This window comes from Ylistrum balloti, unplaced genomic scaffold (assembly GCF_031769215.1).
Source record: "Ylistrum balloti isolate Yb309-2 unplaced genomic scaffold, AGI_CSIRO_Ybal_v1 Utg370568, whole genome shotgun sequence".
In the NCBI taxonomy this organism is placed as follows: domain Eukaryota; kingdom Metazoa; phylum Mollusca; class Bivalvia; order Pectinida; family Pectinidae; genus Ylistrum; species Ylistrum balloti.
Genome location: NW_026782356.1, coordinates 1,390,968 through 1,408,623, shown reverse-complemented (window position 1 = coordinate 1,408,623; position 17,656 = coordinate 1,390,968). Strand labels below are relative to the sequence as shown.

At 34.6% G+C, this 17,656-nt stretch overlaps 1 protein-coding gene across 1 annotated transcript; it reads right to left on the bottom strand.

Annotated features, from left to right (window-relative positions):
- Window positions 1-869: 869 nt before the first annotated feature.
- LOC132556450 (uncharacterized) lies at window positions 870-10,098 on the bottom strand. The gene is made up of 8 exons (XM_060220860.1): window positions 10,075-10,098; window positions 8,589-8,737; window positions 7,029-7,122; window positions 4,224-4,345; window positions 3,766-3,856; window positions 3,191-3,273; window positions 1,607-1,733; window positions 870-929 (listed from the first exon to the last, which is right to left on the bottom strand). Exons 1-8 carry the CDS (start codon window positions 10,096-10,098, stop codon window positions 870-872), a joined length of 750 nt encoding a protein of 249 aa, XP_060076843.1.
- Window positions 10,099-17,656: the final 7,558 nt, after the last annotated feature.

Sequence of the window (17,656 nt, the reverse complement as noted above, 5' to 3'; positions counted from 1 at the left end):
ACAAAACCAGGTGTTTCGGAGGGGTAAGCGTCGTTTGCTTCATCGACGACAACCGTCATATACTGACAAATTTTGGGCAGGACAAGGTAATGTCCACAGTAGTAAAGAAAGACAAAAAAGTACCGGTATATGTAGCGTCTAATTAACAGGTCAATATCATTTGACGGAATACAAAAGCATTATTTTCTGTGCAAATAAATTTAGATTTAATGAAATTTCAAAAACCTTTGAGGAGGAATTTTCACTCTTCTTTTAGAAGTCTACATTTAGGGGTTTTTTTATGGGTTTGATAACATTGAGTTTGACTTGATGTTGACGTATAGAGTCACTGAAGGCAGATAAATGATCAAATAACAAATATTATAATATCTAATAATTTTTAAAATCTCCAATCAAATCTTAGAAAACTAACGAGCTATAGGTAATCCATTTTAAATTTTATGTGATATCGAACTGGCAAAGCATAGTTTTGAACATTGTTATGACAAAGAAAGTGTCAGTAATTATACATCGGGTAAACAGAAACATTGTGGTCCTATTACAATATAATGTTAAAAATCATCAGAAAAGGTTCAGACCAAGGTAATACGAAACCGTTATATATACTATAAACGTACGCATCAAAATATGATTCCGCCAACTATAATTTTTGTTGTAAAGGCACAAATTATTTTTTTGTTAAAATTCGATATTGCGCTGAAATTTGAATGCACCAACGTTCTTCACAGAACTGAAGTTCAAACTATGACATGCACTGAAAATCATTCCAAATTGACCTTTAGAAGCAATAATGCCATGATAGTTATCGAAGACATAATGATTTTAACAGCAAACACTGGCCTATGTTCAGGTTACCGTTAGATGGAAGCCTATATCTTGTCATACGCCACCTTTCTTTTCCCTCTCGTCACGACAAACATCACGCCGTCCTGAAACAATTAAATTGTTTATAACAATTATATCATCATCAACTCTGAAGATTATCTTTTCTTGATTTCCATGCAGTTCTATATTTGTTTTTCAAATGGCTTAATGTACACGATAATGGTAAATATGGAGAAGATAAGAAGGCATTTTTTCGTATCATTGTAGCTTTAGTGAATAACGTTATAACTAATAAAATAAATTATCTACTAATAGCTTTAGATAAGCTTCTCAATAATTATGTGTGCAATTTCCTTAAAATGATCCTAAATCATCATATTGTTATATCTTAGTAAATAAAATGCATTCCAAACACTCATTTAAATATGGCACCTTTCAATACATTTGGAATTAGACATAGTGTAACCCAATAATGAAGTAACTGAACGTCATATAGCTATTTCGTCTTTGTGAGACTCGATTGAATAAATGTCAATATACAAATATAGAGAGAAACGTATTCCAAAATCTAATTCATTTCGTAATTGTCAAAAGAACATCAAGTACATATGTATTGTGAATCGTGTCACTATTCGAATTAATTAAAACGTGGCATACATAATACAACAAACCTCGGAGAATAAATGTCCACCAGCAGCGTCTACCACATATGATTTCTGTACATTCTATTAAGTCAGAACGAGCTGAAATGATAAGGTTAGTGATATCCTAAATGTCTTACCCTGATTAATGCCGGAATTGCCAACCATAAGACTAAGTTGGGAATTCTATGCTTTCCAGTCTCTTTCCTCACAAAACTTTGAAATAAAACTCCTGCGACTGAATACACAAGAAGGAGTGCTCCAAATCTAAAAAAAAACGAGAAACATGATATAATCTATAATTAATGGACTGGTGAAATTTATTTAGCTAAGATTTTTATTCACCTGGAAACACTTTTTTGTTTTTACACGATGTGTAAACTGCATATTTGCAGATATTTTGAATGACGTGCGTTGAATTATCTGTAAACAAAATGCAGATTACACGCCAGTATAAAAAGTATTATGTATCTTGACAGTTATTTTTCATGCTACTTAATAAAGATAACTCATTCATTGGACGTTATACGCACTCATGAAAAATAACGAAATAGTTAATTCTATTTTAGCGGAGCGTTTATCTGAAGTGTAAGCATCAATTTCATTTGCAAGGCCAAACAGAGAATAAACACCGGCAATGTAAATAAATGATATATTTTGAACATAACTATACTCATATCCTCTCTGAAAATATACATTTGTTTAATAAGACTCCTGATTGAGGTGAAAGCCATCATCAAATACATTATTTATAATTAACTGTATAAACTGTCTGTAAAAATAGAAAGGATATAAGATTCTATGACTATCCATAATTATATCACAGTAAATGTTCGCAGGTTTTTAAGACCATCACTTGCCACTAAGGTTAGTGTTGTACCTGCTCTATACAAAGGAATGTCCCATATGGTATATATTGTAGATACCTAATTCACAGGAGTGTCCCGGTAGATTTATATTTGACCAACCCTACTCACAGGAGTGTCCCAGTAGATTTATATTTGACCAAAACTATTCACAGGAGTGTCCCGGTAGATTTATATTTCACCTACCCTACTCACAGGAGTGTCCCGGTAGATTTATGTTTCACCTACCCTATACACAGGAATGTCCCGGTAGATTTATGTTTCACCTACCCTATACACAGGAATGTCCCGGTAGATTTATATTTCACCAACCCTATACACAGGAGTGTCCTGCCTTATATACAGTGATGTCCCAGTTGACATATATTTACCTACCCTATATACAGTGATGTCCCAGTTGACATATATTTACCTACCCTATATACAGTGATGTCCCAGTTGACATATATTTACCTACCCCATATACAGTGGTGTCCCAGTTGATATATATTTACCTACCCTATATACAGTGGTGTCCCAGTTGATATATATTTACCTACCCTATATACAGTGGTGTACCAGTTGACATATATTTACCTGCCGTATATTTACCTACCCTATATACAGTGGTGTACCAGTTGACATATATTTACCTGCCTTATATTTACCTACCCTATATACAGTGGTGTCCCAGTTGACATATATTTTACCTACCCTTTATACAGTGGTGTCCCAGTTGACATATATTTACCTACCCTATATACAGTGATGTCCCAGTTGACATATATTTACCTACCCTATATACAGTGGTGTCCAAGTTGACATATATTTACCTACCTTATATACAGTGGTGTACCAGTTGATATATATTTTACCTACCCTATACAAATGAATGTCCCGATTGATAAATGATTTCCAGAAATTTTCGGAGGGCAGGCATATTGAGTTTTCAATTCAAAATGCTGTAAAAGAAGGGAAATTGTTACAATACATGTAATTGTCATTGGATAATTATCATTAAGAAGGTCATTGTACATGCATAACCAGCCATCAGTTAGACTAGAAAAGATCATATAATATTCACACCTAAAAGAACCTTTAAACATGTATCGATACCTAAGTAACCAAAACACTAAAAGTAAATAATTTCAGTGTTCAGGTATCATTTTAATGACCGACATTGTTGAAATGACATGTAAACTTTAAATTAACAATTAAATAAGGTTTATTTAAATTATTAATTATAATATGACTTTGTATATTGTTTACTGTGAATTCACAAAAGTCGATCAGAAGTCGTCATATATGACAGCTGATCTACAACCATGAACCATTAATCAAATAATATTGTCATATTTGAGCAGGGAGATTATAAAATAATGATTTTAATGGATTATGGCACCTTTCTAATGACGTATATAGAATGATAGAAGAAAGACAGTCATGACTCTTACGTATTCTTTTTGTCCACCCTCCTCATCAAGCCCATAGGCTGTCACTGACCCTTCGTCATCCTCCGAGCAGATAATGTTAACTGCAGTGGTTCTGTCAACAGACACAACAATTAGGTTTAATACTGCTCAATAATGTTGTTTTATCAATGTTATTGGGTAGTTGGGTAGCGCAGTGGCGATGAATCTGCCTATCACCTTACCGCCCGCGGTTTAATTCACTGAAAGGACGTGAAAAGGTAAGGGGTCACTTGTCCGACTACGTAGGTTGTCTCCGGGTTCTCCGGTTTGCACCACTCGCGCACTTAAATCTGGGCTAACATGAGTGATGAGTATAAATTGAAATAACTTGCTCGCAATTGTTGTAAATTAAGTAAAGTCTATATATGTTTCTTGCATTTGTTCTTCGTTAGCTATTTTCGTGATCTGTTTCCAATGGTAACTGAATGGAGTTAACTTACACATTGCTATCAGTGTACTGTAGGGTGAGCAATCCATTGTCATCGTATGAAAATGTGGCTGAATCCTGTGTACCAATGCCCAAGTACTGAGTTATCATTCCGGACGGGCTCACTTTACAAGCCTACATAAAGAGAGACTTGTCTGTTAGTCAACATTGTTTTACTACCGATGAAGGGAAGGTGTGAACGTTTCAAGTACTGTAATACTGAACAAAGTATTGATAGTATTGTACTGAAGTACTTCACCAATCGAATTCCTTAAATTTATGCAACAAGCTCTCTGATTGGCAGAGCCAAGTCTAGATCGATTGTGGGTGGAGCCAGGTGAAAAAATACTGTGCAGACATCGGCATTTTACAAACACTCGACTGTCGCGAGAGGTTAATTGGAAGAGTCCAAGTCACTGGTGGCTTCAGATCAGACCTAATTGGGTTGCCCCATTTGTTTCGTTCTACACCCAATGATACCTTGCTTTTCCATCGATGGTACCACGAGAAAACGAAAGTTACTCAGTACTAAACTAATTTACGTACAAAATATATCAACAGGTTAGATCACTGGGACCGGAGAATTCATAACATCTTAACAGTGAATATAGTCATATAGTCATTCTGTACTAGTTTTATTTATTTATTTTTTTGAAATGGGGGGGGGGGGGGGGGGGGGGGGGTTGGCTCAAAATATTTCGGTTTAAGCCCAAGCTCTATTATATGTAACAAAGAATTACGAATTACCTGGGACCTCCTGATATATGCCGATAATTCATACTGCATTAAAAGATAAAGGAATTCTGTGGTCCCATATATTTTTTATTTTATTTTTTATCTTTCCATCGAAAATTATACATATCCGCAACATGTGAAAAAACTTTGAAGTTGGTTGGGCGGAATATCTAGAGCATTTACTACTGCAAGTTCCAGAAATTCTGACACAAGTCGGGTATTTGCCCGAAGCCTCTGTCTCATGACATTGAATACATATTCAGTTACGTTGTATTACGGGGAATGAGGCGGCTAAAAAACCAGGGACACGCCATATTCTTTCAGCATATTTCTTAAAATGCGCTCTCCCTGTCTATGGTGATGGAATCCACAATTATCCATCACAACCACATCGCCTTGTACAAAAACAGGATGTTCGTATCGGACATAATTTCGTTTTTGCTACTGTTGCCGTCGTCGGACATTTTTCCAATTACTTAGTAATTGTTATGTAACTGGTAGTGTACATTAACTCCGCCTACCGGAACAAATTGGGTGTCAATCAACTATTCAGGTTGTCTATCCAATCACAGAGGTCGTTGTACTCGATTATTTGAATACTTCAATACAATAGTATCAATACTTTGTTCAATACTATAGTAAGTGTGTCGTTCACACCTTCCCTTCATCGGTAGTAATGTTTACAAAATTTAATGAAGATTAAACAAAACACAATTCAACAGATTGATACCGTGATTGTGGAGAATCATAAAATATGACATCCGAGACAGATACAGATAAAGATACGTAGGAAACATAACATACCTATTAGATCTACCAAAATTGCATGTAAATAATGTGGTGATCTGTGGTGTTAGACTTATCCAGTCCATTCAGTCTTAACGTTAAAATCATTTACATTTATGAGACCTTCTATCACTCAATTCAACAAAACATGTAAAATAGATCATGTACTAAGAATATATGAAGTTCAAAGTAGTTGGTAATGGCGGCATGTATCAGTTATATGATTACATATAGTAATATCAGAGTTATTGGAAACTGACGAATTTGCATTTCTAGAACTTCTAACGTTGACCAAACCTTACAGATACCAACATTGTTCGTGATAAAAACTTTTGTGTACTTTTAAGTACTTTTTCTTTGTTACGTACGTTCGATGATAAAGAGTACACCTGTCAGTTTCAACTGTTAGTCATACCGCGGAAATATGAATTCGTGAAAATGTGTATTAATGAAATCAAAGTAAATTTACTCCATGAGTGCTAATGTTGTTTAAACTATACTAATTTGATACAAATAAACTGCTGAAAGACTTTTCTCAGAACACCGTCCTTCGTGAATGTTTCAAGATACCATACCATATAATTATCACTCATTCAGTCTTCCTTAACTTTCAAGACAAAGCAATTACGAATCGTTAACCATCAATAAGATATCAAATCAGCGTGGCTCTATCCCTTGTGCATTAATCATGGCTCGTTTCCAAGATGTAAAATTTGGTACATCTTGTCTAGGTACAAAAAGATACCTTATACATTGCGAAAACGGCAAATCAACATCATCAAGAAATTTCTAAATTGGAATAACGAATTCTCATGAAATAGGTTAGTGACAATTAAGTTAGTCTTGTAAGGGAAATTGTCGCGAGATACTAGCACTGATTTTAAGATCACGGAAGAATATAGAGACGACACGGTGAATACAATTCAGCTGCATGTCTGAAACCAAATCGAACACAAAACAATAGATCTGTCTAATTGGTATAAGACGACATAGTGACAAATGTGTGTACCTACAGTTAATGTTTACAGAGAACTGCATATCGATGCATAATATTGTGTTTTTCATGATTATTCCAATAGGAATATCAAATACTGAAATTTCGAGAAACGAAAATAATTTCTCTAACACAGTTATTACCAAAACATTTTACAAAAGGTAAATCACACTGGCTTTTGTGTCAGCACTTCCGGCATTCTCAGATTTAAGGGCGTCACCTATTAGACAAATTGAGTATGATTTACACAGAACTGTGATCAGGGTTCTGAAGTTTTGTGTCCGGCATATATCATATCCTTACTGCTTCATTCACACAGGTGCCTTCTGTAAACTGCTCACACGGATTCCAGGAATAGACATCTGTCTTCCCCTTCGAGTCTGGGACATCTTGGAATCTGGAATTTACACATGCGTTGTATGCAAGATTGTAAAAAGTGTTATTTATCAATTATATCAACGTTTGTATGTCACTTTTGTCTGGTTCTATATGTAGTAGCAAGTCATTCATTCTCAGTGCTAATCTGTCCCTTTGCAAGGATGGTGAGACTCGTCCTATAAAACAAGTACATGCGTATTTCCGAATACCTTAAGTTATGTTATGTTATGTATCCAATGATCAATGCAACTAAATAATAAGATAGAATAATCCAGAACACTAATTTCTATATCTCAGTTCAAAGTTTACAGGATGTTATGAACATTTTATACAAAATTTTCAAAGCTTTTTCAAAGTACACTTCCGAAGCTGAAAACGTATATAGCATGTTGTCATAGACAACATATGGCATACGTTATCAACAAGTATGAAATCGCTTGTAACTGAGTGAATGAATATGTAAAATAAGTAAGCAAGCTTATTTTAGAAACAGACTGACATTTACAAAACAACACACATAGAAATATAAATTCGAGTAAATATTCGAATACATATACACACAAACACAGATGCAGTTCTTACTAATAACAACATGAACATATAAACTGTATTCATTCATGAACTAATAACCCTAGTTGCCTCCCCTTCAGAATCACAAGATAGAAATTGAAATTGCTAGTTATCAGAATTCATCTGTTTTAGTTAGCATGTACGGGCATTATGAATGCCAAATGGATAAAATCAGCATGGAACGCTTAATCACATTTATCCCTATTCCGTATTAATATCCCTCCGCTGTTGACAGTTCCTTAATTGGTAAAGCATGCCACGTTTTAATTCGAATTTGAATAGAAATATCCACATTTACCTTTCATTTAAAAATTATCACAAACACAAAATAACGGATTTTATTGAAATTATTGGACAAGTGAACTTATCCACTTAGATTTTGACATTTTGTTTTATCACTTTTTTATTTCCCTCTCAGTCACCGTCTAGATTTTTATATGTATGCCCTTATTATCACTGACGAGTTATAGAACGACAAAACAGCTGTATGATGCAGTATAATTCATTACACAGTTCTACTGTATTTGGTTCTAAATTTGTATTTTAAACTTTCAAATACAATTGATAAATACATACAAATACACAGTAAAACACACATTCAGATATGTTTTAAGATAAGAAACGTTAAAATGTTCATACAAAACGTATTTCGGTTGAGCTATTCATTCACCTTAACACGTATAATGATACTGAGGTAGATTGCCATAAAATACGCTGAGACGCCACAAATAGACGCACGTCTTATTCGTTCAAACATTTTCCACGTAAAAGGTCAATGTCATAAACAGAACTTAATAGCAGATTAGAGAAATTGCAAAGGAATCAATCGTTAAATGAGTGTCTGAAACCGTTTATGGACCTTGGATCCACATTGGTATCTAAGACTTAATGTTACCTGACCGGTATAATACGTACCTTGGTGTCGTATCCGTGTTTGCTAGGGGTGTTAGATCTATTACTAATCCTGTGTCATCTCTGCAGGAACAACTCGACAGCTTTTTACATGTAGGCTTCTGTGCTACAGCTCCCAAGACGAAAAGACAAAGAACTGCCAAGGTTGAAACCTGACGTCTACATTCCATTGTCAACAGATTTGACATCTATCGTAGTAACTTTCATCCCGTCATGTGACTATATATAGTAACATACAACTATCTAGTCCGAAGTCTCTGGATAAGATGTACCAAGATTGGTTAGCTTAGTATGTGCGATGAAACCCATTTTAAATAGTTTGTTTAAGAAATTATTAACAAATTCCATCACATGTTAAATTTGATTTTATTATAATTTTGGATCTCTAATTTAAATGCTACAAGGTATTATTTCCCGTTTGATATCAATATGTCTAAATGGTAATAAGTCACAATACAACAAGATGCTGGTACATGTATATAGATATAGGTAAACAAATAAACAATCCATTCTAGATTGCCATGGGAATATATATCCCCCCTCCCACAAATAATTGATTTTTTAAATTTCACTTTTCTACTTGCAGACATGACAAATGTCAAAACTTAATATATTGATGATATGAAAAGATATGGGTTGAAGATTTATCACTTTGCAACATTGACCTAGCTACTATCGGTCAAGTTAAATGATATCAACAGATTAGCGATATCAGGGCTGTTCGCCTTTGGATATCTGTCATATATTACTTACTTGTTCGTGGGGAAGAAAAGTTATATTCACTGAAAAAAGTTACTAGCCCAATTTAGAACTTAAAGTACCGTACGTTACATAAGAATCAAGTCTTTCATGCTTATATTCCTAGATACGTTCAATAGTTAATATATCCCGGTACATCTTTAGTTAAATACGGTGGTACATTTAGGACATGCACAATAGTATTTCAATGTCAAGCGCTCGATATAATTGATATGAAAAATAATGTTGTGCATGTCCGAAAGGTATACATCCTTAAGTTATAGAAATAAGTAGGAAAATTTCCACTATCCGCAGAGCAGCTGTCCTATATCAGGTAAACAAACTCCTACATATTACATAAATGGACAGACATACCCAATAACCTGTCGTTATAGCGTCTCCGTGTAATTCTTCCTCATAGCTTCATAACGTAACATGCATTGTGGTGTCACCACAGAAAGACATAGCGTGATGATGTCGCTAGTTTAGATTTCGAGTCAGACTTAGCAAATGATATTTTCATAATTAATTTCTTTAGTATACAAGTTATGTTATAAACAGAATCTTACATTTGTCTCCGTTTCATATAAGATTGATTAAACTCATGTATGGACCCCTTTAACGTTTGCGCTATTGACGAATGTCCTTGTGTTCCTCCATTAACTGTTTGCATTTAATCCACTCTTGACCCTTTTCTATCGTAACGATTGATTAAAGAAAGCACAAGATGCAGAACGTTTCGGTACAAAACAATAGATACAGCAGAGCTGAACATTTTGAACTGTAACATCATCATTTGTTCTGTCCTTCTAGATTTTCTCCGTGATTCTAAAGAAATTTAGGGGTGACAGAGGAAAATCAAAATGGGTCAAAAGAAACGTAAAAAACTAGATGGTGATGTGCAACAGTCCCATCTCCCTCGGTACTTCAGGGGTTACAATCACTTTTGCTCTCTCCTTCCCTGGAATTTGTCATGACAAAATTGAAGGTTCCATTTGCGACACCTTGTGGACAAGACGAAAAGACTAGTTCGATCCTTTGATGTACATCAAACGAATCTCGAGGTCGCATAACGGTATATTGTAATGGCTTTGACGTTGGATGTAATCTTCAAAAGGAGCGTATCGGCCTGTGGTTGGTCAGTTGCTTTCTCCTTGAACCAATCAAATTACTTCGCCTGAGCCTTCAATTTTGCCATGACATGTTCCAGGGGTGCAGAGAGTGAAAGTGAATGTAACTATGGATTATCGAGGGTCTAGCCCCACAATTCATTACATTTTCCCCCTATTTTTTTTTCAAAGTATCGGATAAATTCACAAGGACTGAAAGTCAATTACATATGTCAAGAAAAGCAGGATGGAGTGATTAAATTCTTTATCATTGCAACTGTTGTATAAAGAAACATTCATACCATCCGTGGAATAAATTGCAAAGCCGTTTTGATTCGCTGACACGGTGGTCGCTTCACGTGCTCGCGGAATTTCGCGGAATATCGCAAAGCGCTTCACACTTGCTTCAAATTTGATTTTGATGTTCATCGTTTTGAAGATAATAAACCCGTTGCTTACTTGTTAGGATTTCTAATAAATCGTAATATTTCCTATTTCTGAAATATCCAGTTTTAAGAATGGAAATAGCGGCATTTCATTTCAAGTCATATTATTATGTCAAACATGCGTGTTAGTGCTCGAGACAGGTCACACAAACTCGTGGTTGTTGTTCAATGAAATTTATTTCACTCGAGGTAGTAATTTTCGAAAACTTACAAAAACGGACGTGTTTTATAGCTTTGAAAGAGAGAGAGAAAAAATAGGGGTTAAGGCGTCTGATGACTGTCTTTATCACTTTCTCTCCACTTCTGGGTCGCTGGAATCGTGTGGTAGTCCCTAGGTACTGACCGCAGGTAGGTGGTTTTACTCTAGGAATTCCGATTTTCTTTTACCCGAACCTGGCACGTCATTAAATGACCTTGGCTGTTAATAGGAGGTAAAGCAAAAATAGACTGAACTTTACAACTTTTGAAACAACAACTATCGGTATACAAAGAAATGACTAGTACAACAACCACTTGTTGCGTTACGTCTACATCCTGCCATTATTCAAATCCCTGACATACTGTTCTAGGTTACTGCAAACCTCGGGGTCTGAAAGTTCATCAGCTTTGAAATTTCTCGGGTCGTTCTATAAGTTGTATATATATATTTATTTAAGGAGACAATGTTTTCTTTTTCATTTTTTCCCCATACTTCTGTCATATCAGTTGGGTGTATATACGGAGACCCTCATTTAATCTTTGCTTTTCAATCGTTCAAACGACACTTTCACCGTCATCCACAGAAACGGTTCAAAAACAATATTAAATAATTAGCATTGTACTTGATTCTGTCTCCTCTGTATTTGTTTCACCTAGTGGCAAATGATTACATCTCTAATTACAAAATAACATAACACTTTTTTCTCGTATAGAGGTAGGTCATCGCAATATTCAAAGTAAGGGGCTCTTCTTTCCACGAAAGAGCACGTCATTTACAAATTAATATTTGAATATTCGTAAATGTATGGGTCTACTTGAAAAAATGTACAGCGAATACATATTTAATCATATTCCAGCTCAAAACATTTTATCTACCAAGATGAATAAACATATTTCATATTGTTGGAATTCTGCAGAGAACTATCCAATTAATGTTTTTTTATTATCATAAATCTTAGCGGAGTGATCTAGGATATAGAGTATTGCTTTTCCGGTGAATTTTTACTTTTCGATCAGACCTTCGTCACAAGAGCAACAAACAAATGTAAAGTGGACAGGCGAAGCCGTGAGTAATTCAGGTCCACAGTGAACTCTGGTAAAAATATAGAGGAAAAATTATTTCCAAAATCTGGCAGTTTTGTCTATTACAATCTAGTTTCTAGCGTTGCGTCTTGTAGGGGAAAACTCACTGCTCGAAGAGGCTTCCGTATTTTTACCACCGGCACGATTTTACACATTCGGTTCCACACATCCGATTGTCCTTGCGTAAACATATTATCGGCCTCTGATAATTAATGAATATCCACTATTACAGACTTTCGGCCTTTCAGCAGACGACCATAACCGGCTGTCTGGCTTTACATGTATCATCGTACTGATAAAATAAAACGTGACTATGGAAGATAAGAGAAGTATAAACATAACTTCATTTTGCAGTGTCAATGTCCAATGTAAACACAGCAGTAAGCCCAAAACCTCTATAGACAAACAAGCAAAATAAATAATTCTCGATACAAAAATATTTATTTTCATGTTCTAAAAAAATCACAATCAAAAGAATTTCACCTGCATATCTAGAACCCCTGAAGTTATTTACTGACTACTACAGTATACTATCATTTTAATAATTTCCATTCCATAATTACATCAGTATTGCAATGAATCATTGAATCAAGTCTGTAGTCCTAGATTAATCTGGTCAATTATGTATCACTCACAGAGAAGTACAGTCAGTACATATTTTTTTATCCGATCGTTATGAATATTCATGAGATGATCGTTATGAATATTCATGAGATTCGGGTCATAGTCACAATTCAGCTTGCTGTAACAGCTTTGAGTTTAGTTATTGATAGTAGTCATTGAACATTTAAATGCTGATTGATAGTGTGGCGAAAAACTGGTTCAACAGTAAATGCTGAAAAAAATGTTATAATACAAACCAATGACTCATGAGAAAGACAATGACAAGAAAGTTGCAAAAAGGTTAAACAAACCTACAGTATATAATAAAGCACAGTTACAGTTAGGAACAGTTTGTGTATTAGCATGCAGCACATGAAAAAAAAAACGAGCATCACCATCACGATAAAAGGGGTTGAATTATCAAACTGAATAATCCCTTTCCACTTCTTTCAATAGTAAAGAACATTTCGGTACCCATCAACTTGGCTTGAGATACACTGTATGTTTCACACTGAGTATCTTTGACAAGAGACCCAATAAGCCAAACACAGAAGGAAAATAAAAAAAAGAAAGAAAGAAATGACTTGTTTGTTGATAAATAAAATACTACAAGATAGTTGATATGAAATATAGCAGTTATCAGAAATTATGGAATTATCAGTCATTCTCCCCCATTCCGATAAAAAAGAAAGCAACCAGCGACTTTTCCCCCCAGAAGAAAAGAAGGTCAAACAACTCGTGTTACAAATGCTTTGACCCCAAGTATGTACCTGGGCTTCCATATCCCCTTCAAATTAATTGTTCCAGTAATTTATAAGATAAATATTCAAGAAGAATTAAGTATTAATAAATGTTGTATGATAGTATATATTTATGTATCGATGACTGACTTTACATCGTGCTAACATCGCTTCACTAGAAAGTGAAAATATTACCTGGGATTACAATTGTCTCTAAACACTACTTAAGCCTAACTGAACTAAAAGCAACTGAGGTCAGATTGTAGAATTTATTGCAGTCTACAGCAAAAGACCAGGTCTTATTTGACAACTGGTTGCGAAGATCATATATGAAGGTAAGACAGACAGTCCTAAAGACCTGGTCTTAATAGGCAACAGGTTATCATGATTAATCATGGTAAGACAATGAACGTCCACTTGACCTGGTCTTAATAGGCAACAGGTTATCATGATTAACCATGGTGAGACAACGGACGTCCCCTTGACTTGGTCTTAATAAGCAACATTAAGTTATTAAAATCATCCATGGAGATAAGATGACAGCCGGTTTTAAAGATAGGTTTCACTTTGCTTTCTAAAATTATTATAGTGGAATGTTTTGGAATTGCTACATAATAACTATGGTTCACGTTTCAATAAAAGGTTACACCAAGCAGTGGAATGTTTATTGTCATTTCGTCCAAAAACGTGGCAAAAGCATCTTTGATAACATGGCATTTAAATCTAGCTGTCGCCATCACATTCAACAATTCATTGTTAATCAAAGTGAAAGGTATACTGCACATTTATTTGAACAAATATTGTCTTACATCAAACATTTTTCAGTACATTCTTTCATAGTTCAACACTTTCACACTTATTTGTTCTTTAATTGTGGCAATGAGTGCATTTCATTAAACCATAATTCATTTCACATGAATTTCTTTGCTGTTCGGTTATCTACATATATATTATGTACATAATACAATTGTGAATTTAGAACTTGGACAGCTTATGAAATATTCATAATATGTTCATCTACCTGAAATTATATCATTGTTGCAATTGTTTTAGACAAGCTGACCATCCCTGATAAAATGTTTTATGTCAGCTTGTCCCCCAGTCTATGTACAGCATATGCATTGTGTCACAACACTAGAGGCAGTAAAAACTCAGCCAAACTGCTAAGGCCATGTTATATGATTTGATGATTTGACCATAGACTACATCTGCTGTTAACAGGACAATATAGATCTGTTCTGTACATTCATGTATCATAAATTATCAAAATATTACTATTAATTATTAATATTAAAGAATAAACTAATTATATTTAGTATGGGATCAATATCAAAATATAAAGAGTATAAGACACAACCTTACCTGTCAGATCTGTAATATATTACCATGTACACATATATGTAAAAGAAAATACATACATGCTTTGTACATTGTAGAAATAGTTCAACAATAAAACTTTTCTCAAAAGATTTGAAGTGAGTTTTAAAGAAAATCTCAGAATAATGTATATGAATTTAACACCAGAGATTAGTGTCTTTAAATAAAAATTATCATGAGCATATTAAAATGAAAATTTCCATATAAGGGTTCATTGAGCTATACTTCATAAAGCAAAAACAGGCAACAAAAAGAAGAGAGAAAAAAAATCATTTAAAATATCAAAAGATAAATCCTGAAATAGTAAACCTGAAATAGTATTACTGAAATAGTATTGCTGAAATAGTATTAAGCCTTACTAATATCATCCTATACTGTTGTACATTGCAGTGTGAATATTCTCTCTACTCCTTTACAAATCATATTAGTCTAAAATAAAAGCAAAAATAAAATGCATAACATAAAAACATATATAAAACACAACCTTATCTAACAATTCTGTAACATATCACCATTCCCATACCAACAATAAGGCAGCAGAAACACAACCGTATCTGTATCATTACACATAGAGTGTATCTGGCCTTATTACAGACAAGCTTATTTGTAAAATGTAATTGTATGTTTTCAAAGAAAGAAACACAAATCTATAAGTGTCCCATACATATATAAAAATGTACAATCCTATTTAAATATACAGCATATCATAACCAACCATCTGAAGTTTGTGAAGTTTTGTCATAATATCCCATTTCATCACATAGATATGGTCGGCAAATCGTTCACATTTGATTTCCATTGTGCTCCAACTAATTTATGAACTCATAAACTAATCAAAAGAAGACTTTATTTTTAGATAAATAACTTACATGTTCCTCTAACAAATGGGACTTCTATAATGAGATTATCTGATTAGTGGTAGGAGGATTTACAAAACTGACCTGAATATCAATACATATAAAGCATATATATATGTAACCCTATACAATTAATACTCTATCTTGAAAAATATATCTTTAGTAATAAAAGGTCCATGGGGCCTTATTGCTCACATATAGATACATCAATTATTAATGAATATGGATCATTGGAATTTCTGAACCATTTCTAATTCCATAAAAGTCATATCAGTATGCATGGACAGATACATCACTACATCATCACATACACATCACTTCATCATCACATACACATCACTCCATCATCACATACACATCACTCCATCATCACATACACATCACTCCATCATCACATACACATCACTTCATCATCACATACACACAACTTCATCATCACAAACACATCACTTCATCATCACATACACATCACTTCATCACAAACACATCACTTCATCATCTCACACATCATTTCATCATCATATACACATCACTTCATCATCACTTCATCATCACATACACATCACTTCATCATCACACACACATCATTTCATCATCACAAACACATCACTTCATCATCACATACACATCATTTCATCATCACATACACATCACTTCATAATCACTTCATCATCACATACACATCACTTCATCATCACACACACATCACTTCATCATTACATACACATCATTTCATCACCACATACACATCATTTCATCATCACATACACATCACTTCATCATTACATACACATTTTACTGTCTAACCACCTATATCTCTTTACCATCTCATTACCAGCATCCTTTACTGCTACACTACCTTTCTCTGTACTGTCTCACTACCCTTATCTCTGTATTGTCTCACTACCCTTATCTCTGTACTGTCTCACTACCCTTATCTCTGTATTGTCTCACTACCCTTATCTCTGTACTGTCTCACTACCCTTATCTCTGTACTGTCTCACTACCCTTATCTCTGTACTGTCTCACTACCCTTATCTCTGTACTGTCTCACTACCCTTATCTCTGTCTCACTACCCTTATCTCTGTACTGTCTCACTACCCTTATCTCTGTACTGTCTCACTACCCTTATCTCTGTACTGTCTCACTACCCTTATCTCTGCACTGTCTCACTACCCTTATCTCTGTACTGTCTCACTACCCTTATCTCTGTATTGTCTCACTACCCTTATCTCTGCACTGTCTCACTACCCTTATCTCTGTACTGTCTCACTACCCTTATCTCTGTATTGTCTCACTACCCTTATCTCTGTACTGTCTCACTACCCTTATCTCTGTACTGTCTCACTACCCTTATCTCTGTACTGTCTCACTACCCTTATCTCTGTACTGTCTCACTACCCTTATCTCTGTACTGTCTCACTACCCTTATCTCTGTACTGTCTCACTACCCTTATCTCTGCACTGTCTCACTACCCTTATCTCTGCACTGTCTCACTACCCTTATCTCTGCACTGTCTCACTACCCTTATCTCTGCACTGTCTCACTACCATTTTCTCTTTACCATCTCACTACCATTTTCTCTTTACCATCTCACTACCATTTTCTCTTTACCATCTCACAATTGATATCTCTCTGTTGTCCTTCTACCAGTATTCTTTACAAGTAAATTTTTCCCTTCATAAAAATGCACTTGTATAACTCACTAACAATGTTAACATACCTGTGTACAGTTCTTTTTCCTAGCAAACATTAGCAAACTTTATGTTACATTGTACATGTACACATATATCACAAATGGTCCTTTTATTCTTTTTTCACTATGTTACCTTTTTTCAACTATACAATACCCATATGAAATACCGGTATGTATCTATCACTTATCTTAATGTATTTTACACATATTTTCACACATCCT

Bases quoted from the DNA above. Each gene is read 5' to 3' on its own strand.
- LOC132556450 (XM_060220860.1), bottom strand. From the start codon at position 10,098: ATGTTCAGCTCTGCTGTATCTATT. The intron at 8,738-10,074 runs GTTTTGTACCGA...TGTAGACGTCAG, and splicing joins TCAGCTCTGCTGTATCTATT to GTTTCAACCTTGGCAGTTCT. The intron at 7,123-8,588 runs GTACGTATTATA...TGTAAATTCCAG, and splicing joins AACACGGATACGACACCAAG to ATTCCAAGATGTCCCAGACT.